This window comes from Diabrotica undecimpunctata, chromosome 9 (genome assembly GCF_040954645.1).
Source record: "Diabrotica undecimpunctata isolate CICGRU chromosome 9, icDiaUnde3, whole genome shotgun sequence".
Taxonomy (NCBI): Eukaryota; Metazoa; Arthropoda; class Insecta; order Coleoptera; family Chrysomelidae; genus Diabrotica; species Diabrotica undecimpunctata.
This window is the reverse complement of record NC_092811.1, coordinates 23,479,996-23,506,679: the sequence shown is the minus strand read 5'-3', so window position 1 is coordinate 23,506,679 and position 26,684 is coordinate 23,479,996. Positions and strand designations below refer to the sequence as shown.

The 26,684-nt window shown below is 32.0% G+C and overlaps 1 protein-coding gene across 1 annotated transcript in view; it reads right to left on the bottom strand.

The window, feature by feature from the left end:
• The window catches only part of LOC140451463 (C-type lectin mosGCTL-7-like), a 28,004-nt gene extending 5,507 nt beyond the window's left edge, over nt 1-22,497 (bottom strand). The window contains exons 1-3 of the mRNA XM_072545283.1: nt 22,382-22,497; nt 22,135-22,226; nt 9,411-9,519 (exon numbers count right to left, since the gene is read on the bottom strand). Of these exons, the coding sequence (XP_072401384.1) occupies nt 9,411-9,519; nt 22,135-22,226; nt 22,382-22,460 (280 nt within the window). The 5' untranslated portion in view covers nt 22,461-22,497. The remainder of the gene's footprint in view (nt 1-9,410; nt 9,520-22,134; nt 22,227-22,381) is intronic.
• Nucleotides 22,498-26,684: the final 4,187 nt, after the last annotated feature.

Below are 26,684 nucleotides of genomic sequence, written 5' to 3'. Positions count from 1 at the left end.
ACTCTTGGAATATCTTCTCTTTACGATAAACTGAATCTCTCGTTGGCCTGAACAGTGACTCTTGGAATATAAGTAGAGAAATATGACTTACAATATTTTGCTGCTTCAGCTTCTGTCAGATACACTAACTCCACAAAAACTCACTAACATTCAACACTACTGCTTGCTACATTTCAGGAACCGCCAGAGAACAATCACTGTTCCTCTTACAGATCTGGAAAACCAACTGATTCTATCTTTTCTCTCTCCTCAATCTCGCTAAACTTTTTCCTACATACTTATCCAACCTTTTTCAATCTCCGCCAATCAAAACTCGTCACAATTCCCCCATTTTTTCATTTCGATAACAAACAAATTTTTACCTAATTATAAAATTTCCTAAAACTTATTTACAAATAATATTTTCTATAATTCTTAAAACTAACAAAAACCACTTTCTAAAATCTCTTCTATTTGTCTCTAATCACTGCATTAATGTATTTTGGAAAACCCCGTTCAATTGTCTTTTTGTTTTCACTTAAAATTATGCGGGTCACTCAAGTATAACAAAGAAATAATTTATGCAAAGCTTATATTTTGTTTAGTACAGGTAATTCAAGGATTTAATAACTTTCCTTCTCCGAAATGTTTGTTGGATATTATCCTACTTATCTGAATTATTTTAATGTTTTTGAACTTTGAAATATTTTTAAACAAACCAATATTTTTCTCGATTTTACATATCATAACAATATATATATATATATATATATATATATATATATATATATATATATATATATATATATATATATATATATATATCCGTCCCTTGGCATTGTCCCTTGCAGGGTCGACCACAGAGATTGTAATATAGTTAAAAGTATATATGAAAATGCCACAACAACCATAAGTCTACATTCTACAGTCTACAGACCACCCACCCGATGGACTGACGACCTAAGGAGAATAGAAACAAACTGGATTGCAGAAGTTAGAGATAGAGAGAACTGGAGACGTTTGGAGGAGGCCTATATCCAACAATGGATGTGAAAATGGGGCTGGATGATGATGATATCAAGTGGTGAATCTTGAGGATGCAGTCAGTCTATTTGGCCCACAAGACAAAGAAAACTCTTTGACTTACTGTCAAGCTTTCGAATCTATTTTAATTCTTTTTTAAGACATCTTTTAACAAAAAAATATAAAAATTATCTAAAAAAAAGTTTTAAAAATTTCTGTTAAAATGACTATATTGTCACTATATATGTCATTGTCATGTTGGTTTGATGAACGGACATATATGAATGAATATACAGTTATTTTACGTGGAAAGCAAAACCAGTAACAATATTTTTTATTATTATTAATTTAATTGTCGATAAAAAATAAATTAATCCAGTCAGTTTGGCTTAAGCGCATATGAATTTTTTAATGTTGGGATGTCGATAGAAAATGAGATTATGATGGTATTTATTGATATGTTAATATGTAACAATAAATGTTACTTAATTTGTCAATATCTGATTTTCTATTTATACATTTTTTATTTTTCTGTATATGTGTCATTTCTAAAAATAACCGCTTCTATTCATGTTTCTGCCTCTCTAGAATTGAAGCTTGTGAAAAATCAAATGTGTGATTTAGATTGATAGAGTGTTCGGCTAATGCACAAGAATGTGATTTGTTTGTTTTTACATCACTTTTGTGAGAAATAATTCTGCTGTGTAATGTTCGAGAAGTTTCTCCTATATAAACTTAATCACAGTCCGAGCAAGGTATTTGACACAATACTTTAGAACGTTCCTTGTTTGTTAGAGGATTATTAGTTTTAATGTATAAATGTGCTATGATTTTAACGTAACGGATTAGTGAACATACTCTAGGGGAAAGAGTTATACTGAATTTAATTAAAGTGTTGAAAAAAAGGGGTCACTGCTTGTACTTTGACAATTTTTTACCACACTTCCTCTTATGAAATAGTTATCAGAACTAGGTTATTTTGGTTGTGGAACAGTAAAACAAACACGAAAATATTTTCCAAAAGCACATTTAGTAGATGACAGAAAAATGAAAATGGGTGAAATTGATGGAGAAACTGGTTTTGTTTTGAGAACATCAAAAACTGGAGAACGAGAAAACATCCGCTGTCCTCAAGCCATTGTAGACTACAGTATGTATATGGGCGGTGTTGATCGGTTTGACCAACGAATGCAGACATACTCAGTAGCTTGGAAAAGTCGTCGATGGTGGATGAAGTTATTTTATTACCTTTTTGATGCATCCATAGTAAATTCTTATATAATTTATAAAGAATCCCTTAGGCAAAGTAACAGTAGAAAAAAAACTATATCTCACCTTGAATATAGATCCAAATTGGCTACCAGTCTTATAAGAGATTTTTCTGCAAGAAAAAGAATTTTGAGGCCATTGAACATGGAGTATTTTCAAAATGTTGGTCATTTGTCACAAAAAACCACGCGAAGACGATGCCAGCAGTGCTCAAAAACGGGATTACAGAAGCGCATGATGTAGAGTGCGTAGACTGTAAAGTGGCTTTGTGCTTGGATTGTTTTAAACCATATCATTCAAGTGACTGAACTATTATTTTTATTATCATATGTTTATTTGTTTATTACAATATTGTGCAGTATTTTTGTATTATTTAAAGTCTTATACCTATTATTGATACACTTTTTATTATTTGGTACACTCTATGTACCAGAGAAACTAGCATGAAATTTATTCCTTGATTAAACTCTGTTACAACGGTTGACCACCTTTTTTTTCATAGAGAAAACAAAAATATTTTCAAAATCTAGTAACTGATGTACTAACTATAGTATTCCAAACTATTATCTGAAAAAACTTTGAAAAAAGTTCACCATAATAAACTTGCGCCTTAAAGAGTTAAAGGAGGATTTTTATAACTTGTCGTTCTATAAGCCAAAAAAAGATTAATGCCCAGCTTTGCACTAAATACAATTTATTAAAAGTGGGCCCAGAGTAGCAGCTGTTAGAAAATGTACTATGTACAACACGTTATACGGAAGAGTGTATGCATGTTAAAGCAGTTGATAAGTAGAAATGTCAGCAGCATTAGGCATTTATGTGTTGCACCTTTGATTTACAATCAGTGTTACAAATACCTTTGAGTAACGTAAGTTCTATGTATTACAGTCTTCAAGTATGTATGTATAATTTTAACATTTACGAGCTACGTGAACCAAATGATGGAGCATATTTTGAACACTTACTATAAGAATTGGTTGTTAAATATTTGGAAACAGATTTGGAATGTGGCAGTTTATTTCTTTAATTCTTCTGAACAGAACCGTCACCATGATGATAGGGCGGTGTGTGAGGGTCAGCTTAAGTGACCTAAGTATCTTTGCTTCCACGAACTTTGGCCACCCTTTTGGACCCACTAAAAACTCCGACTGGGATGTCTACCAGAGGGCTTCAAACTAAGAGGGGAACTTAAGGTTCAAACCTGATTGAAAAATAATCTAAAGGGATAGTGGGAACCTAAATGTGACAAATATTTATAAAGTGGATGCTTCAATGACAAAACATAGAGATAATTAATTATTTATTATTATTATTATTAACATAGGGTTAATAAACGATGTAATAAAGAATAATGAAATAAAACGTATATGAGTATTTTCAGTAATCGCTTTATTGTGAATCAAGTAAATCATAATTATTAACAAAAATCTGTTTTATTTTTATTATAGTGCTTTATAATTTTCAATATTTTTTGTTTGATTACGTGGTGAATATACAAACAAATCTGATGGATTTCCAACACGGGAACAGGCAACATACAATTGACCATATGAGAAACATGGATTTTCTAAATTAATACCACAAACACCTAACGATTAACCCCTGGGACTTATTTATGGTCATAGCAAAAGCAAGCCACACTGGAAACTGTAGTCGTTTAAATTCAAAAGGTACATCAGTAGGAATCATTGTGAGGCGTGGTATCAAAACGTCTTCTCTGTTGCGTAACAACAATACTTAATATTTTTAGTCTATTTTTGTATCATATTATTTAGTTTATTTTTGTATCATACTGTATATTAGTTTAGATATATAAAATTTCTTTGTACTAACTAATAATCTGTAAAGCGCCGTTATCTTGCATTTAAATAACTTTCTACACAAGTTTCTAAAACCTTCATAGAATCGTAACAATGAAAGGATTAGTATTTTCCAAATTACCCTCTGACGCATTGCAAAATTCCGCAAGTTGAGACAAATACCCTTATTCAGGTAGTTTTTATCAATGATTTGAAAGTTAAAGGTATTTGAAAAATAAACATATCTTTTAATACGTCGAGGGGTCAGGGGGGAGATTTCGGAATGTTTGTAATTGAGGGGCGAGAGTGGATATCAGTATCAGTTCAAATTCCAGCACGGAAGGAGCGTCAGGCTACTCGCCCCAGCGGCATATTAGTGTTTAAAACCAGTCGGTATATTAATAAGTTCGTGTCAATATTGTATTACCGACAAGTGTGTATTATATGCAAGTTATCGGCGTTTAAAATACATTGTATTTGTTTAAATATATTTGTTCAAACGTTCTTTTCGAATCTTCATTTTTCCCAGTTTTCTGGGTGGTCCTTCAAAGAAATATATATATAAAGTGAACCTATTTCCCTAAAGAAAAAATCTTGTTCCCCAAGGGAAAAAAACAGCGACCTATTACTGGTGCGTGAAACAAAGCCATCAGGACAAAGGTGTAAGGACAAACACCTACATCTTCGCTCATTCTCCTTTATACTTTCCTTTTAGTACAGTTGCTTCTATCACGTTGTTCAATAATTTTTTTATCGCTAACCGTGTTCCGTTGCAAAGATGCGGTTGGTTGATATTTCTCAACATTATATCTACCGATCCAACCTTTAATTAAAGATTGGGAGGTAGCAATCCTGGTAAATCCAGCGAGTTTAAAAATTCAGGCGGATAGTTTGAAATTTAATTCATTTACATCTATGTTTTTGCAGCCAATATAGCCCGTTTGCTAAACCAATCATGGTTTCTGTAATTTTAAGCAACATTTGGAAACACCTTTTGAATAAGTTCATCTTTTGATCGAGTTAACTGACAAAAACTTGGAGGAAGGTTAATGCAACCAGTCAGGTTGTTTATAGGAAATTTGCCATTACCAATGTCAATGAGTTGTTTAGAGAATATGTCTCCAGATTGGGCATTTGGCAACTCAACACTCATATTCTTGCTTAAGTGCAATCCCTTGCCATGTTTCCACAAATTGGAGGACTTTAAATATGCATTGAGTTCATCAGCTGTCGTTGATCGTAGAATCACTTGACGAAAATCTCCTGCTAATAAAATTATTGCACCATCAAATGGATTATGATTGCTTCGTAGGTCTTGTAAGGTTCTATCTAAAGCCTCCAAAGATTTTTTATGTGCTATCGTGCATTCATCCCAAACAATCAATTCACATTGCTGCAAAACCTTTGCCATTGCAGAGTTTTTCGAAATTTTGCAGGTTCGAGATTTGTTGCTTTGCATATTGCGAAATGACAATTTTAGTGCTGAATGGGCTATTCAACCATCTTCAAGTAAAGTTGCTGCGATTCCCTACGAAGCGAGTGCAAGTGCAATTTTATTTTGTGAGCGAATTGTTGCTAATATCAATGAAATCAAAAAAGTTTTTCGTGTACCACCAGGTGAATCTAAGAAGTAAATCCCTCCTGTTTTATTATTTGTTACTTTCATAAGTGTATCAAATACATACTTCTGTTGTTCATTTAATATTGGAAGATTTGTTTAAATTAATTCTTTCAAAGTGTTGAGATCATAATGTGGCGCTATTAACAATAATATACAACAGCACACTACGTCTTCGATACTTTCCAATACAATGGAAATTTGCTCAAGTTACTATGATCATGAAACTTGGTAAACCCGCAACGCAAGCAAATTCATATCGCTCTATAAGCCTACTCCCAATAATGTCAAAAGTATTAGAAAGGCTACTATTACATAAAATCGAGCAAGTTGTTCCCACAAACGAAATTATACCAAAACACTAATTTGAATTTAGACGTAAACACTTAACCATCCAACAACGCCACAGAATAGTTAATATAATTAAAATAACTCTCGAAGAGACACATTTTTGCGCTGGAGTGTTTCTAGATGTACAACAGGCATTTGATAGAGTATGGCATAAAGGTCTCGTCTACAAACTAAAATTAAACCTAACAGACCAACTATCTCTCTCTTCTACGGCACTACAGCCCAAAATGAGCCTTGGCCTCCTTTATTTTTTGCCTCCACCCTTGTCTGTCTGTGGCTGCTCTTCTCCATACACGGACTCCTAAAAGTGCTTGTGCGTCGCTGTTTACTGTGTCTTCCCAGCGCTTTCTTGGCTTTCCAACTGGTCTCTTTCCCTGCATTCTGGCGTTCAGTGCTCGTTTTGGTAGCCTATCCTCTCCCATTCGTATCACATGTCCGGCCCATTGCAATCTTTGTATTCTAATGAAGTCTGACAGGGGTGTTTCCTTATACAGTTGATAGAGCTCGTTGTTATATCGAATTCTGAAGATTCCGTTTTCCCTCACAGGTCCTAGTATTCTCCTCAGTACTTTTCTTTCGAATGTGTCGAGTTTGTTTTTGGATGTTTCTTTCAGGACCCATGCTTCGCTGCCATAACATGCTATTGGCCGAATTAAAGTTTTATAGATTCTCATCTTTGTATTTCGGTGGACACTTTTAGACCAAAATATATGGGAGAGGGCAAAATAAGCTTTGTTTGCCTGCGTTATCCTTTTTCGTATTTCTCCATCCTCTGCTCCAACGGCATATATTTCTACTCCCAGGTATGTAAACTTTCCAACCGTTTCAATGTCATCTTCATGCATAATGTTTTGTGGGATTATATTTCTTCTCGTCTGTACCATTATTTTTGTTTTTTTCTGTGTTAATTTCCAGACCTAGCCTTTTCGTTTGTGTTTTTAACTCTGCGTATGCTTCCTGTGCTCCTGTTGATGTTCTACTCATAATATTAATATCATCGGCGTAGGCAGCCAGTTGAACCGTTTTATTGGTCAGTAGGTTTTCTCGTCCAATTTGCATTTGCCTAACCGCATACTCCAGTGCCAGGTTAAACAATGTTGGTGCCAGCCCATCTCCCTGCTTTAGTCCCTGCGAGATTTTGAAAAAGTCTGTCCGGTTGTTTTGTATTCGTACACATGCCTGAGTTTCATCCATTGTGGCTTTAATGAGTCTAATCAGCTTATGTGGTATTGCTAATTCTGCCAATATATAGTATAGTCTGTCCCTTTTGACTGAATCGTATGCCTGTTTGAAGTCTACAAACACGTTGTGAACATCAATGTCGTGTTCCCACGATTTGCTCAAGACCTGCTTGACTGTAAATATTTGATCCATTGTCGATCTTCCCCGTCTGAAGCCCGTCTGATATTCTCCAATAATATTTTTTGCTAGTGGTTGGAGTCGCTGGTTTATAATATACGTGAGGACTTTATACGCTGTACATAGTAGAGAAATTCCACGGTAGTTTTTGCACTGGAGTTTGTCTCCTTTTTTATAGATTGGGCATACTATACTTTTCTTCCATTCGTCGGGTATTTTCTCTTCTTGCCATATTTCTTTGATAAGCGCGTGGATATGACTTGATAGGTGGTTGCCACCTACCTTATACAGTTCTGCTGGAATCTCGTCAACTCCCGGGGCTTTATTGTTTTTCTGGGCCTTAATAGCTTCGAGAACTTCCTCTATGGTTGGAGCTTCTACTTCAACTTCGTTCTCTTCTACATGGTTCGTACCCATTTCATCTTCCATATCTACTTGTGTTCCAAGTAGGGTCTGAAAATAATGCTTCCAGGTTTCTGTGACTTTCTGTTGGTCACTGATTATTTGCCCACTTTCATCTTTGCATAGGCTTGTTTGAGGTTTATATCCACTTTTTATCTTTTTTAGGTATTCGTAAGCTCCTCTAGTTTCGTTTTTTTTTTTTTGAAATTTTGTTCCATTTCTTCTATTTGTCCATTTTCATAAGCTCTCTTTTTGTTTCTGCATATCTTGTCTGCTTTCCGTCTTGCGACTTCAAATGATGTTCGTCTTTCCCGTGTTCTTCTTGTTATGTACATTTTGTGCGCTTCGTTTCTTTCTTCTATCGCTTGCCTGCACTCGTCATCAAACCATGTTCCTCTTCTCTTCTTTTTCTTGTTTCCCACGGTGGACGCTGCTGCTGTCAGCACTGCTGTTTTGATATTATTCCATTTGCTCTCTATGGAGTGTAGTTCTTGTGTCCTTAGCTCATGTGTGACTTCTTGCTCGAACTTCTCTCTCGAACAGACCAACTATACTTTATACTAAAATCGTACCTTACTGACCGTTACTTTCAAGTCAAAATTAAAAATAGCTACTAAAATTACCACATCACAATATGGCGTACATCAGGGTAGCAATGATACCTTCTTAGCTACTTTTGCCGATGACATGGGAATCTTAGCAGTGGATATCGCCCCTAACGCAGCATCACAAAAAGTACAGAATATTTAATGAATTACAAAACTGGCTTAAGCAATAGAAGATCAGTGTTAATGCTAGCAAAAACAGTACACATTACTTTTAAAACAAGAAAATCTACATGTCCACAAGTTTGTATTAATTACACTTCCATTCGTATAAAACCAGTTATCAAATACTTGGGATTGCATTTGGATGAAAAACTTACATGGACAACGCACATTAAAACTAAACAGAAACAACTAGATCTCAAACTAAAAAAATATAAACTGGCTATTTAATTAAAGGTCTCAGTTATCTTTTGCAAATAAACTGCTTCTGTACAAAGCTACACTCATACCAGTTTGGGCGTATGGAATAAAACAACTGGGCTGTAGTAAACCTTCAAATACGAAGATACGTGAAACACTTCAATCCAAAATACTCCATATGATAAGTAAAGCTCCATGGTATGTATCCAACCAAACACTTTACAATGATCTGAACATCCCATTAGGAAATAATAAAGAATCACTCAATAAAATATCAAACTCGCACCACTGATCACAATAACGAACTGATAAATAATTTATTCACCCAACCAATTGCCGAAAGAAGATTGAAGAGAGTAGGCCAGAAGAGCTACCGCAATAATATTTAGAGAACCGTCACTGGACGGTGCCTTTCTCACGTTAATTTACTTACACACTATTTACTTATTACTCTGTATATAGAGTAGATGGTAGACATGCAATGTAACAATAAAAAATTAAATATACTGATTTCTCTAAATTATTTCTTAGTATTCCAATAAATATTCACCATCTAAATAATTATATAAATATTAACTACCTATTGTTTTTCTCTTAATATGAATTATGTATATTTAATAGTTATAATAACATCACACTTACTGACTCCTTCCATCTTTTGATACAGCCACTCGTTTTCTTGCGGCGTTTCTATACTAACCAAATCCATACCAAGAGATTTGCAATGTTGTATTGCTTGATACCAAGTACCCTAAAAAGAAAAACAAAAAACTGACTGTGTACAGGTTTATATACAGTTTGCCACAATAATGCGATTTATCTAATATTATAAAATATATTAGAGAATGTAATTTACAAAAATTATAACCAAACCATCCTATAAGGACATATCTTATACAGGTTTATTATGTGGAAATTTTAATTAGACATTTTAGAGAGACATAATTAATATCTAAAAATTTAAGATATGGAATTTTTGCATATGCCTAGATATTCCAAAATATTAAGAGACCCTTAAAGTTTCCGGTTACACCGGACGTTGACTAAAATTACCTCCATGAGAGAATTCCTAAGTTTACCTCCTGGTTAACGAGAAAAGTGGATTTTGACAAAATCGAACTACTGCTGATCATCTCATTGTAAGGTAATTGAATAACATCACCAGCAAGTTAAGAAATCAATATGTCAATAAAAAAGGCCAGATAGATATAGACTCTTATTGAACCAGAATAAAGGAAGACATTGAAGCAGCAGCGAAAGATGAAATAAGAAAAGAAATTTGTGACCATAAAAATTTATAAGAATGCAACAAAATAAAAAACTGGAGCCTACAGATAGATGCCTAACCGACGAACTAGAACAACTGTAAAGAATTATCAGATAAAAAAGGGAAGAAAATAGGCTACACAAAAGACAAAAACGAAACTACTTTAATAAGAAACTTAAATATATAGAAAACCCCAAAAAAGAGAAAGAATTCAGAGCTTTCTATAAGGAAATTAAAATCAACAGAAAATAATTTAGAAGTCAGAATGGTGACCTAGTAACAACAAGAAAAGATACATTGAATAGATGGGTGGAATACTTTAACATGGCACTTAATATAGAGAAAGAAAAAGAAAATCTGGAAGACGAAATAGATAAGGTAAGGGGAACAGACGAGAGGGAACAGGAACCACCAAAAAGATGCAGTTAAAAAACTTACCAGAAACAAATCACCTAGAATAAATAATCTCACAGCTGAACTATATAAAGGAGGTAGCCTTGATATAATTATGGCACTACAACAAAATATAAAAGAAATATGGACACAAAAATCCCTCCTTAATGATTGGAATATTGAAATATTTTATACAAAGCACGTGGTGTTCGTGTGTATTAAGGTATAAAAAAATGCTTATTACAAGCTTAAATTTTTATTTTAAGAAGATCTTTTCGGAATTAAATCATTCCATCATCAGTTAACTAAAAGAGAGAGTAAAAATACCAATATTAAAAAACACAAGTTAAAATTTAAATATATAGAAATAACACGTTGGTTTTTTACTACTTACATAAAAAGTTGTTAAAAAACATTGTATGGCCACTTAAAAAAACTTTCGAAGGACATCCGTATTAAAATATAATCCTCATGGTTTTATCAAGGTAAATGCAATAGACTTAACTTGTTGATTATTAAAACTGAAGATGGGGGCATCTTACATGACCCCCTGTAGCTGGTGAAGTTTTTTCGACTTACATTACCTCTGATCTATTCTGGAGTCTTGGGCTAACTGATATAAAGATGGTATGAAAAATCAGTTAGTACCCATCAATGTCAAGTGGAATGATGTAGTAGGAGCAAAAGTCATTGTGCTTAAGTTTGTGAATAGGCAGTTTTTAGTGAAGTATTGTGTTTTGTGTGTAGTAAAATCAATAGCAATTTTTGGTATTTTAAAAAGGTGGTAGAATGTAAAACAATGAGTGACTGTGATGTAAAATAAATTTGGTATACCAGGGTAAGGCAAAATTTAAGTTAGGTAGTTGAAATTAATAAATCATTTGGAAGCGGTAAAGAGAATGTTATTACCTAATTGTTTCCTTGTATGAAGTAGATATAAATAAAAGTTGGTTTGAAATTTGTGGAAGATGAATCGAGGAAAAAGAAATAAAAGAAAGAGAAAGAAAATGAAGTAGAAGATGAATGTAAAGATGTAAGCTGGGGATACTGAAACTGATTGTGATAAGAGATTGATAGATGTGGTGTGAGTATTTATAAGAAAGTCTGTGTGATTAGTCAGATGGTAGGTAGTTATTGGAGAGGATGGGAAATGGGATATTGGAAAAGTGATGTTAGTGTATTAATGGTGACAAGAATAGAGTTAAGTATGGCGGATTAAATAAGGTGATATTAAGATATGGGAAATTAGAAGGAAATGTAGAAGTAAGTAAAACTGGATGTGTAGTTAACAGAAAGAAAGTTAGATCAGGAAAATAATTGTCGATGAAGTGGAACAAAGTCTCTGTTGATGCTGGTGTGACGATTAACACAATTGGGACTGTTTTTCTTTTCCTTGACTATTTCCAAATCCTCAAAAAGGTCAAGTTTGAGATAATCTCTACCTGGGATGTTATGAAGAAGAGAAATATCATCTGGTACCTTGATTGTGTGATTGTGATATTTGAGATGATGGGAGAAAGAAGAAGTGTTATCTAACTTAGAATGTTCAATGGCCCTGGTTACTAGAGATCTACAAGTTCTACCAATATAAGTGGCATCACAGTCAGAACATTGAAGTTTATAAACCCCACTGCGTTTGCTGAAGTCAATAGAGTCCTTACTATTGCATAATGATCTACTCAATTTATTGTTAACTTTAAAGGAAATCTTAATATTTTCAACAGAATTCAGGATAGTGTTTTTGATTGATTCGGAAAGTGTTGGACAGTGAAATGGTAATGAGAAGTAAGATGGGGAATCTGAAGTAATGTTATGGTAAGCTGATTGTTGAAGCAATTTACGTTTCTTTTTATAAATGAGTTTATGGATGATATCTGGGTTGTAGCCATTATTGAAAGCAATCTGTTTGATTATGTTTAGTTCTTGGGTGTAGTTAGTGTTGGATAATGGAATGGTTTCTAAACGATGAATGAAGCTGTTGAATGCAGATAATTTGTGTGAAATGGGATGGTTAGAATTGAATTGTATGACATGATCTGTTTGTGTGGGTTTTCTGTAGATGCTATAATCAAAGACATTATTAATTCTATTGATGGAAAGGTCTAAAAAATTGATGGAGAAGTTAGATTCTAATTCCATAGTGAATTTGATATTGGGGTGAATATTATTTATAGTGTTTAATAAGGAAAAAGCTGTATTTGAGTTACCTCTAATGAAAACTAAGCAATCATCAACGTAACGGAACCAGTGTAGAATTGTATTGTTAGTCATGATTTGAGTGGATTCTAGATGATTCATGAAGAGGTCAGCTAAAAAGGGGGAAAGACAACTTCCCATGGCCAAGCCATCAGGTTGTTTATAAAAAATATTATTGAAAGAAAAATAATCTTGTGATAAACAAAAGGAAAGTATTTCTATTATTGGTGTGATGACTGAGGGATTAGTTGATTTAGATGTGAGAAGGTCCTGGACTAACTGAATAGTTTCAAGTTTAGGTACAGAAGTGAAGAGATTGCTAACGTCAAATGAAAGCATAGTCATATCTGGTAGGAGTTTTATGTGATTGAGTTTGGATATAAGTTGGGATGAGTTTTTGATAGAAAAAGTGGGAGAAAAACCTGTTATGTCCTTGATTACCCTGAGTATGAATTTAGAGATTATGGAGACCGGGGTGTTGATGAAACTGACTACTGGACGGATTGGAATGCCCTCTTTGTGGATTTTTGGAAGACCATACAGTCTAGGAATTAATGGGTTACTAAGTAACTAGTAACCCATTAATTCCTAGACTGTATGGTCTTCCAAAAATCCACAAAGAGGGCATTCCAATCCGTCCAGTAGTCAGTTTCATCAACACCCCGGTCTCCATAATCTCTAAATTCATACTCAGGGTAATCAAGGACATAACAGGTTTTTCTCCCACTTTTTCTATCAAAAACTCATCCCAACTTATATCCAAACTCAATCACATAAAACTCCTACCAGATATGACTATGCTTTCATTTGACGTTAGCAATCTCTTCACTTCTGTACCTAAACTTGAAACTATTCAGTTAGTCCAGGACCTTCTCACATCTAAATCAACTAATCCCTCAGTCATCACACCAATAATAGAAATACTTTCCTTTTGTTTATCACAAGATTATTTTTCTTTCAATAATATTTTTTATAAACAACCTGATGGCTTGGCCATGGGAAGTTGTCTTTCCCCCTTTTTAGCTGACCTCTTCATGAATCATCTAGAATCCACTCAAATCATGACTAACAATACAATTCTACACTGGTTCCGTTACGTTGATGATTGCTTAGTTTTCATTAGAGGTAACTCAAATACAGCTTTTTCCTTATTAAACACTATAAATAATATTCACCCCAATATCAAATTCACTATGGAATTAGAATCTAACTTCTCCATCAATTTTTTAGACCTTTCCATCAATAGAATTAATAATGTCTTTGATTATAGCATCTACAGAAAACCCACACAAACAGATCATGTCATACAATTCAATTCTAACCATCCCATTTCACACAAATTATCTGCATTCAACAGCTTCATTCATCGTTTAGAAACCATTCCATTATCCAACACTAACTACACCCAAGAACTAAACATAATCAAACAGATTGCTTTCAATAATGGCTACAACCCAGATATCATCCATAAACTCATTTATAAAAAGAAACGTAAATTGCTTCAACAATCAGCTTACCATAACATTACTTCAGATTCCCCATCTTACTTCTCATTACCATTTCACTGTCCAACACTTTCCGAATCAATCAAAAACACTATCCTGAATTCTGTTGAAAATATTAAGATTTCCTTTAAAGTTAACAATAAATTGAGTAGATCATTATGCAATAGTAAGGACTCTATTGACTTCAGCAAACGCAGTGGGGTTTATAAACTTCAATGTTCTGACTGTGATGCCACTTATATTGGTAGAACTTGTAGATCTCTAGTAACCAGGGCCATTGAACATTCTAAGTTAGATAACACTTCTTCTTTCTCCCATCATCTCAAATATCACAATCACACAATCAAGGTACCAGATGATATTTCTCTTCTTCATAACATCCCAGGTAGAGATTATCTCAAACTTGACCTTTTTGAGGATTTGGAAATAGTCAAGGAAAAGAAAAACAGTCCCAATTGTGTTAATCGTCACACCAGCATCAACAGAGACTTTGTTCCACTTCATCGACAATTATTTTCCTGATCTAACTTTCTTTCTGTTAACTACACATCCAGTTTTACTTACTTCTACATTTCCTTCTAATTTCCCATATCTTAATATCACCTTATTTAATCCGCCATACTTAACTCTATTCTTGTCACCATTAATACACTAACATCACTTTTCCAATATCCCATTTCCCATCCTCTCCAATAACTACCTACCATCTGACTAATCACACAGACTTTCTTATAAATACTCACACCACATCTATCAATCTCTTATCACAATCAGTTTCAGTATCCCCAGCTTACATCTTTACATTCATCTTCTACTTCATTTTCTTTCTCTTTCTTTTATTTCTTTTTCCTCGATTCATCTTCCACAAATTTCAAACCAACTTTTATTTATATCTACTTCATACAAGGAAACAATTAGGTAATAACATTCTCTTTACCGCTTCCAAATGATTTATTAATTTCAACTACCTAACTTAAATTTTGCCTTACCCTGGTATACCAAATTTATTTTACATCACAGTCACTCATTGTTTTACATTCTACCACCTTTTTAAAATACCAAAAATTGCTATTGATTTTACTACACACAAAACACAATACTTCACTAAAAACTGCCTATTCACAAACTTAAGCACAATGACTTTTGCTCCTACTACATCATTCCACTTGACATTGATGGGTACTAACTGATTTTTCATACCATCTTTATATCAGTTAGCCCAAGACTCCAGAATAGATCAGAGGTAATGTAAGTCGAAAAAACTTCACCAGCTACAGGGGGTCATGTAAGATGCCCCCATCTTCAGTTTTAATAATCAACAAGTTAAGTCTATTGCATTTACCTTGATAAAACCATGAGGATTATATTTTAATACGGATGTCCTTCGAAAGTTTTTTTAAGTGGCCATACAATGTTTTTTAACAACTTTTTATGTAAGTAGTAAAAAACCAACGTGTTATTTCTATATATTTAAATTTTAACTTGTGTTTTTTAATATTGGTATTTTTACTCTCTCTTTTAGTTAACTGATGATGGAATGATTTAATTCCGAAAAGATCTTCTTAAAATAAAAATTTAAGCTTGTAATAAGCATTTTTTTATACCTTAATACACACGAACACCACGTGCTTTGTATTCAACAGGTATACTAGCCACTCCTGGATATTTCCACTTCATGGTTTGTTCCAGTTTCACTTTTAATTTGAAATATTTTATATCATATACAAAAAAGGAGACTCTAACCACCGAGGACCTAGGAATCACGCTTCTAAATGCAGCGTATAAAATGGTTTTTACAGTACTATGTCACCGTATGGCGCCATACGCAAAACAGATAGTAGGAAAGTACCAGGCTGGATTCAGAGGTGGTAAATCGAAAATTCATCAGATTGCAACATTGAAACAAATTTTAGAATAAATACTGAAAAATGGCATACATGTAGATACTCATCACATATTTACAGACTACAAAGCAGCCTATGACTTTGTGAATAAAAGGGAAACGTTCAAAGCAATGAAAGAGCTAGGACAACCACATCATAAGGTAAATTTAACAAAACTAACTCTTAAAGAAGTTGAATAAAGAGTACGAATTCAGGGGGAACTGTCTAACACAACGGGCTGCTGAAGGGAGAGCCTTTCTCCTGTATACTGTTTAATCTGACTCTGAAAAAATAATACTTATATCACAAATCATAACCAGTCGTTTAATATATAACAAATCAGTGCAAATTCTTGCATATGTTGATGATATCAATATTGTTGGGAGAACGAAAAACGCTGTAAGAGAGGCTTATGTAGCATTAAAAGAATCAGCAATAAAAATCGGTTTAATAATAAACACCAACAAAACGAAGTATATGAAAATAAGCCCACAACCATAAATCCTACGACGACTTGTTATAGAAACCGACGTCATCGAAGCAGTGAACGAATTTGTATACCTGGAAGCGCTCTTTAACACTGAAAATAATACTAGGGCAGAAAAAAACCGCAGAATTTGCTCTTTGGGGCTCAATCTCCTTAAATCCGCAATTATATCGAGACGTACAAAAATAAAACTCTACAAAACAATAATACGCCCAGTCCTAACATATAGTTCAGAGACCTGGACTCTAACTAAAAGTAATAAAAACATGTTAGGATGTTTCGAAAGAAAAGTACTAAGGCAAATACATGTAGCAGTGAATAACAATGGAGTGTGGAGAAGACGATACAATTTCACACTCTTTAGAATATACCAGGAATTAAATATCTGGACGTCTGAGGAGGATAGGGCATGTAATGCGGAGGGAACAAAATGACCAGAAAAACGCTCCTTGATAGACCCATTGGTATGAGAAAAAGAGGAAGACCCAAAACAAGGTTTCTTGATAAAATGATGAAGACATGAGAAATATGAGAGTATGAACTTTTTAGTTCAGCGTTAATTACAAACAGCATTTCACGAACTCAAAAGCTGGTAGAAGAAAACAGGATTTCAGTTTGCACTCAGCAAATCAAAGTGTTTTTTATTTTCAAAGAAACGTTATCTGATTAAACCGCAAGTTAAATTATGTAACCAAATCCTGAATTACGCTGATGATATTAGGTTTTTAGAATTGTTTTTAAAACAAAACTTACATGGGAAAAACATATATTATAAATTAAAAACACATGACAAAATGGAATCAATCGTATGAAAAGTCTCTCTAATAACTCTATGGAGCGGACTATAACAAAGAATCATTATTACATCACCTTTAAGTTATTAAAACTACGATTATATCACATGTGTTCAGCTATAAAAATTTCAAGAAGTTTTACTACTTGTTTAACTTCCGGTATAACGTGAATAGCAAATAGATGAAAATATTTTCATTAAATAGGTCACTCTTCAAAACCCCTTCATTTCAATTTTCATACTTCAGGTTTGGCGTGATTGGTTGGTGGGTGGGTCCCAATTTAAAAATTGGCGGGTTTCATGTTTATTAAAATGGCAATTGAGGTATCTCTCTTAGATTATTAATTTAACTTAGAAAAATTATAATAATGTTATATTTATTTTATCTTTTGGGACTCTGAAATATTTTCAGCCCGAAAATAACTTAGACGTATTTTGCTAACATTATTTTCTCTTTTAGGGACTTCGAAAATATTTCGAATATTTTATTCCTTTTTCAGGTTAAAAATAACTTTTAGATTATTTTTCTGATATTTATATATACTGTTTTGGGACTTTGAAACATTTTTACTATAAAAATAACTTAGGATTATTTATACTTTTTAGGTCTTTTTCTCGATTAGTCCCGGAGGCACTACGACAGACACAAATTTCGCATTTTCAGGAAAATCTGACAATTTTAAATAACTTTTGTTTCCAGAAAATTTTGGGACTTTTTTTCAAATTTCACTTTTTTTTTGCTTTTTGCATTAATTAGTCTTAGGTGTCATAACTAACGACCTTCTTTTACAGATTCTTATTTCTAAGACTAATTAACACTTTATTTTCAGATTCTTTTTTTTGCTTTTTGCATTAATTAGTCTTAGGTGTCATAACTAACGACCTTCTTTTACATATTCTTAGTTCTAAGACTAATTAACACTTTATTTTCAGATTCTTAGTATTAAGATATCTAACCCCTTTCTTTGCAGATTCTTAGTTATAATACTAATCAACTTTTATAGCAGATTCTTACTTGTAATAAACATTTAATTGTATTTTAATAAAGGTATTTTTCCCGCTAGCTAGGGTTCATATATAACCTATATGTCCACGGACCGTGATCCCTACATGCTCCGGTCCAACATAGCTATGGATAGTGCGACTTGGCCACCTTCCCTCATTCCCGAGGGTCAAATTCAGCGACAATTAGTAATATATGTAGTAAAATTTCATAAAATATATATATATATATATATATATATATATATATATATATATATATATATAAATGGTTAGTTTAGGCCTAAATTTTAAAGCTGTGTTAAGTAATGTTATAATGATGTTATATTTGTAGGCTTTTATATTAGAATTGTATTTTTAAATCGGAATGTTTTGGGCCCTAGGCGAGGTTTAGAGGGGTTTTCCTTCGCCATTGCACCAATAATTACAATTGTATTACAATTGTACAATTGTATTACAGATGTGTGTAGTGAAACAAAAAATTCCTGTTATAAAGAGAATAAAACAGCCATTTCAATTCAATCAAAATAGAATCAATAGAAAACAACATAGTGTTTACAAAAGCAGACAAAGGTAACACTACTATTGCTATAGATAAAATAGAATATAATAACAAAACAATAGAATTTTTAAATAATCAAAACATTGAAATGTTACCCAAAGATCCAACAGAAAAGTATCAAAAAAAAAGCTAGCGTTAGAAAATTCAAAATCAATAGTAAATCCAATAGAACAGAAATACCTCAGTATTATGAACCCACAGCCTCCTAAATTATACTCTTTCATTAAACTACACAAACCGGATCACCCAATAAGACATGTAGTGTCTTTTTATACAGCTCCGTCATATAAACTTTCAAAAAAACTGTTAGAGATTATTTTAGAACACACTAAATTTTCACCTAAATTTACCATAAAAAATACAATAGAACTAGTTAATAAAATACAACATTTTCGGTTACCTAACAACTCCAGATTAATTTCATTTGACGTAAAAAATCTTTTTCTTAGTATCCCTCCTACACAAAACTTTTATTCTAGTAAAAAACCTTTTAGACCAAAACAGTACAAATCCAATCATTACCTCTGAAATTTTACATCTTCTTGAAGTTTGCATAAACCAGGACTACTTTGAATTTAATAATAAATTATATACAAATAACAGTACATGACTTATAATGGGCAATCCTCTAAGCCCATTGCTATCAGATTTTTTATGGATCATCTAGAGACAAAGATTTCAAAACATCCCATATTCAAACAGTTTTTATATTGGTGGAGATACGTAGACGACGTACTGGTATGTTTCACAGGAACTAACAGGCAACTCGACCAATTTTTATCGTATATTACTTGTCTTCATAGTCATATTGAATTTACAATAGAAACAGAACAAAATCAATCCATAAATTTTTTAGATTTAAAAATTACCAGACTTAAAAACAAACATGACTTCTCCATATTTCATAAACCTACCCATACTGACACGACTATTCACAATTCATCATCACATCCCACACAACATAAACTGGCAGCCTATCATAGTATGTTACATAGATTAACAGCAATTCCTATGTCAAAATACAATTTTGAGATAGAATTAAATATCATTAAGCAAATAGCAATAAACAATGGATACAACGAACAAACAATTAATAAAATGTTAAATCAAAAACTACACAAGAAAGCCCTGAACGTAGTATTTCCACCACCAGAGAAAAAACCCAGTACCTTCTGCTCGATTTCATATACAGGCAAAATACAAAAATAGCCAAACACATAAAAAAGAAAGGAATAACACCAGCTTTCAGAACAAATAACAACCTAGGCAAATATATTAAAAACAACAAGAGCCAACATAAAAAACACTTACACAGTGGTGTATACAAACTTAAATGTGACGACTGCCCAAAAACTTACATCGGTCAAACTGGTAGAAATTTTAATAAACGAATAGCAGAACATAAAAGAGCTTTCAATAATAGAAAAACAGATTCTACATACGCACTTCACCTGCTAGATCATAATCATTCTTTTAATGACGAATTTCAAATTCTTCACATTCAAAATAAAGGCCTTAAGCTATCTTTGTTAGAATCTATGGAAATCAACAAATTAAAAAACACAGATATAATTCTGAATCACCAGCTTGAGACAAACAGTTCTCCCCTCCTCAACCTATTTCATTAGAGACTATAAAGTGTAAACCCATGCCAAAAACAGATCACTTGAGGCAATTAGCCGAAACAGCTGTAGTGATAAGAATTTAAAATAAATTTTGTGGAAGTTTTGAAAACAAAGTTTTTAGTGTTTTATTGTTACATAAAATGAATTTCCATCAAGTAACGGTCGAATCCATCAATTATATATCTTTTTATTATCCTACATTTGTGGCGAAATCTAACATAATTCAGTGTTCTAAAAAATGAAAATGGATAAATGTCAATTTGGATTTATGCAAGGAGGCAGGTCTACATCAGCAACTTTTATTATAAAACAGCTAATTTAACAATTTAGAGTGAAAGAAATAGACTTGCACATAGTATTATTAATCTTGAGAAAGCACATGATGAAGTTATCAGAAACCTACTATGGCAGAGATTTAGTAGGAAAGGAGTGCCGGCTGAATATGTGAGTGGAGTATGAGCAAGTAACAACTATAATAGTGTTAGAACTACTATATATAGTTAGAATAACTATTATAGTGTTAGAACGATACAATTGTAGGTGATACTGGCCAATTTTGTGTGAAAATAGGGCTTCATCCAGGTTTCGCCCATATTTATTCTCATTTGTGCTGGATTAGATAACAACTGAACCTCCTGGGTATAGAGTAGCGGAGACAGGTCCTTAATGAAAAATGAATAAAATTAAGTTGGATACAAACAAAATATTTAGAATATTCTTTTAAAGATGATATTTCAAGTCCAGATAGAGTAGTTGGCTTGAATAGACAAGAACTCACAAAAGATGATAATTTTCGGCTTTTAGGATCGGTATTACCGTTTTATTTATCATACTTCAATTAAAGGTAAAGGAAAGAGGCAAATTGAATGATGTGTGATAAAAAAGGTACCAAGGAAACTAAAAGGTAATTGTATAGGACTGCTTTTAGACCAGCTATGATGTATGGTACTGAATATAGGGCAGTAAAAAAGGGGATGAACAGAAATTGCATGTTTCTAAAAAACCATAATCTCAGAGAAAAAGCGGAGAGGTACTTAGTCCCTGGAAGAGAACAGAAAAGTTTACAGGAAAATAATTAGAGAAGCCGATCCCACATAGAGAAAGCTAACGAGAATAATAATGTTAATGAATGTTCTAGAAATAAAAATAATAAGAAGAACCTCTAAATCTTAATAAAAAAAATTACCTAATCAAAAAAATTAAAACAATATCTATATATCTAATAAAAAAAGCATCACTAGCATATCAAAATAAAAAAAAAACACAAGTCAGAATTTACTTTTACCTACATAATCTCAAAAGAAAAAATAATTACATTTCTAATAAAACTGTAATAGCCAGCTTAATCCTAAAATGTGAATATCATCCGCTTTGTACCAATACCACAGTATATTGCTACTCTTTATATTGCTAATAAATTCTTTAGCGATATACTGTGTCACAACACCTCAATTGTCATTTTAATAAACATGAAACCCGCCAATTTTTAAATTGGGACCCACTCACCTACCAATCACGCCAAACCTAGGCTGTGCATTATAATGTAGTCTTCTACATATCCCAGTGTTTCGTTATAAAACAGATTGGTTAATCGTGAATGTAGCAAACAATATTAAAATATCCTTGTTAAAACATAATTAGCAAAATAACTACCTTAAATGTATAACCAAAGTAATACAAAGTATTGCCACCGACACTCTCAAATGTAAGTTCAGGACGTAGACCTAGCGGTGTTACACTTGCATCTAAAATATAAAATTGTCTAATTAATACGAAGTTAAAGGATTGGATAATAATAATAATGGATAGTAGTAATACACATTATATTAAAAAGTGATTAATAAATAATAATTGTAATATAATAAAAAGCATTGAATATTATATCACTGTTTATACATACCCGATTGGTGTAAATGGGCATTATTTATATTAACATTGAATAATATCGTAAACAATACTACTAGAATTTGCGTTTTCATGTTGGTTAGTCTTAATCGCAAACGATCTACAACTACAAATTTTGTGTTTGTCGATCTGTCATATATTTATAGTCCCGCTTAAACAACCATAACGTTTTTAGTATACAGGAAGATCCGTTTGGTTATACTAATATTTCTAACACACTAACTTGGGGAAAATTAATTAAAAATGAACAATTATTAATAAATACTATTTTTATAACAGCTATTGTAGCTTTCATAGAACACTCAAGCTATTTAAGAAACGCAATGAAACATTGTCCAAAAAGAAAGAATAAAAACCAAGCAATTCAATCACAACTCTAATTAATAAATAAAATATATATATATATATATATATATATATATATATATATATATATATATACAAAGAAAGCAGTTTATTAGGGATGCAGTCAGTAGGTTTGGCCGGGATGTTACAGAAACACTCTTTTGACTTTTGGTCGAGCTTTCGGAATTCCTTTATTTTGGTCAGTAGGCCAAACCTACTGACTGCATCCCTAATAAACTGCTTTCTTTGTTTATATCGACAGTCAATAATATCCAGTATTTCTTATATATATATATATATATATATATATATATATTAGAAGTGATTATTTCGACCAAAAAATAATTTATAAATACGTTCAAATTATCGGGTATAGTCGTCTATAATAAAAATCTTTCTTTTTTCTAAATTACTCAATATTTCGCTATTTATTTAAAAGCTTCCTCAGGAGTAAACTAAAAACAATTTGAACATTACAAAAAATGGCGTACAAATACATTTTAAAACACTTACAGAATTTAAAAGATTTTGCAAATAAAAACTGACATTGAAGTATTTGAAATATTGAATGTCAAGATTAAATTGTCTTAAGCACGTTCGTTACAGCTATACGATAAAAAATTAAAATTATTTCAAATGTAAAAATAAAAATAACAATAAAAGAAAAGTTAGAAGAATAATATTTATTTGATGAATTATTAAGGTTAGTTGTTATTAAGATGAATGCTGGCTCTTTTTAATATTTATAAATTTTGTTCAATATTTTACAATATATGTTACTTAACTGTCCACTGTCCGTTTTATAATTTAAAGTGTTTTTATTTTTATTAATGTAATACATTTCAAGAAATAATCTACTTTTGTAGTTATCAGTCTGTGCCAAAATGTGAGCTTTGTTATAGTCTAGCATATGACCAGTGTTTTCATAGTGTTCAACCACTCCGCAAGTATTTTTTCTCAAGCGGCAATCACTTTTATGTTGTGTGATGCGTTGTTTTAGCCATTGTGATGTTTGACCAACATAGCTATTTTGACATCCTAAACACGGTATTTCATAAACGACATTACTTTTATATAAGGTTGGTACTGGGTCTTTGATTTTTGAAAATAGTTGTTTGCTGTTCATGGTATTATATTTAGCTATACTAATATTAGGAACATTTTTGAATATGGATATGACAGAATGAGTTATTCTCATTATTATTCAAACAGAATGAATGACCATTAATAAAGGGAAGTTTTTATATTTGATTGATTTGTTATTAGAATCATGGACGGGACCGTCATAGAAATTAATGCTGTAAATCAGTTTTTTTAAAATTTGTTTAGGATATCCGTTGTTACGAAAAATTTTGTATATAAATATTTTGTATATTTCGGAACAGTACATGTAATCTACGCAGCTTATTATACGCAGGTAATGACAAAGTTTTAAATATTAAAGTAGATAAATTCATTAATGAGATCCATAAAAAAACATTAAATTTAGAAATAAAAATAACTTGCAATAATGTTTCAAATGCGAAGAATGATATTAATAAGATTAAGTGTGAGTTGCAGCAGTTTGTTCCTACTAACATATTAATTGAATATGAAATAAGGTTAAATAAGAGCTTTTCAAATGTTTTTAACAAAGTGAAACTTAATAACATAAAAAAATTTGAACAGCTAACTAATAACTTATTTTCCAACCAATTATTTTTAAACAATGACAAATGGTTCAAAAACTTGTCCAGCGTTGACTTTCCAAAAGAAGTGTCTGATTTTCTCTCTCTTGGTCCAAAATTTAGTGTTGAGTGTACACCACGAGATTTTAAATTAGATATTTTTTTAGCTGATGTAGAAAATATCATCGATGAGATAACAGTTGAATCTAAAGATATTCTTAGGGCACAAGTAACAATGTAGTAACTAATTACTTACAGAATTCAAAATCTAAACCCCCCACAACAATGAATAAAATGTTTAAGTATGTAAAACAATATTTAAAGTTACATACAGACATATACATTTTACAATCTGACAAAGGTGGATGTACGGTAGCTATGAACAAACAGGAGTATATCGACAAAACCTTAACGTTGTTAAACGACAAATCGACTTATAAGGGTTTGGACAAAGATCCTACGTCAGTGATACAAAAAAACTATAATGACCTGATAAAAACCTTAAAAAACCAAGATCAACTTACTGAACAAGTTGCAAAAAAGTTGATAATTTATGACTCATGTTTCCCTAAACTTTATTGTTTGCCTAAAATTCATAAATTTGACATTCCTCTCAGGCCTATTGTAAGTTCTGTAAAATCTACTACCTACAACATTTCTAAATTCCTTGCTGATGCATTAACTGATGCCTTTGAATATCACAATAATTATAATTCTAAGGACACATTTACCTTTGTCAATGCTGTTAGGGGAATGCAGTTACCAAATGATTACGTTTTAATTTCGTTAGATGTGGTGTCGCTATTTACAAACATTCCACTAAATATGGTCACGGACATTATAGAATCAAATTGGAACCTTATAAAAGACTACACGACATTATCAAAAGACAATTTTCTACAAATTCTTAGGTTCATTTTTAACAACACTTACTTTAGTTTCAATGGTAAATTTTATTCTCAAATTTTTGGAACACCGATGGGTTCCCCAATTAGTCCAATCCTTGCAACTATTGTAACTGATTATCTCTTAGATAATGTGATTACGCAATTACCTTTTGAATTACCGTTTATATATAAATATGTCGATGACATCATATGTGCAGTTCCATCTTATCACATCAATACCACACTAAACATTTTTAATTCATTTAATAAACATCTTCAGTTTACAATTGAAACTGAGACAGATTTTAGTATACCATTTTTAGACACAAGAGTAATAAGAACAAATGACAATATTTTGACATTGGATTGGTACCAAAAACCGACAGCATCAGGCAGATATATACATTACTATTCAAACCATACCACCCGTCAAAAAGATAATACCGTACTAGGTATGAAAAACAGGATAATGTCCATTGTTGATGACAACTTTTTACAAAAAAATCTGAACATAATATACAAAATTTTTCGTAACAACGGATATCCTAAACAAATTTAAAAAAAACTGATTTACAGCACTAATTTCTATGACGGTCCCGTCCATGATTCTAATAACAAATCAATCAAATACAAAAAACTTCCCTTTATTAATGGTCTAACTCATTGTGTCATATCCATATTCAAAAATGTTCCTAATATTAGTATAGCTAAATATAATACCATGAACAGCAAACAACTATTTTCAAAAATCAAAGACCCAGTATCAACCTTATATAAAAGTAATGTCGTTTATGAAATACCGTGTTTAGGATGTCAAAATAGCTATGTTGGTCAAACATCACAATGGCTAAAACAACGCATCACACAACATAAAAGTGATTGCCGCTTGAGAAAAAATACTTGCGCAGTGGTTGAACACTATGAAAACACTGGTCATATGCTAGACTATAACAAAGCTCACATTTTGGCACAGACTGATAACTACAAAAGTAGATTATTTCTTGAAATGTATTACATTAATAAAAATAAAAACACTTTAAATTATAAAACGGACACTGGACAGTTAAGTAACATATATTGTTATATATGACAGTAACAACATATTGAAGAAAATTTATAAATATTAAAAATAGCCAACATTCATCTTAATAACAACTAACCTTAATAATTCATCAAATAAATATTATTCTTCTAACTTTTCTTTTATTGTTATTTTTATTTTTACATTTGAAATAATTTTAATTTTTTATCGTATATCTGTAACGAACGTGCTTAAGACAATTTAATCTTGACATTCAATATTTCAAATACTTCAATGTCAGTTTTTATTTGCAAAATCTTTTAAATTCTGTAAGTGTTTTAAAATGTATTTGTACGCCATTTTTTGTAATGTTCAAAT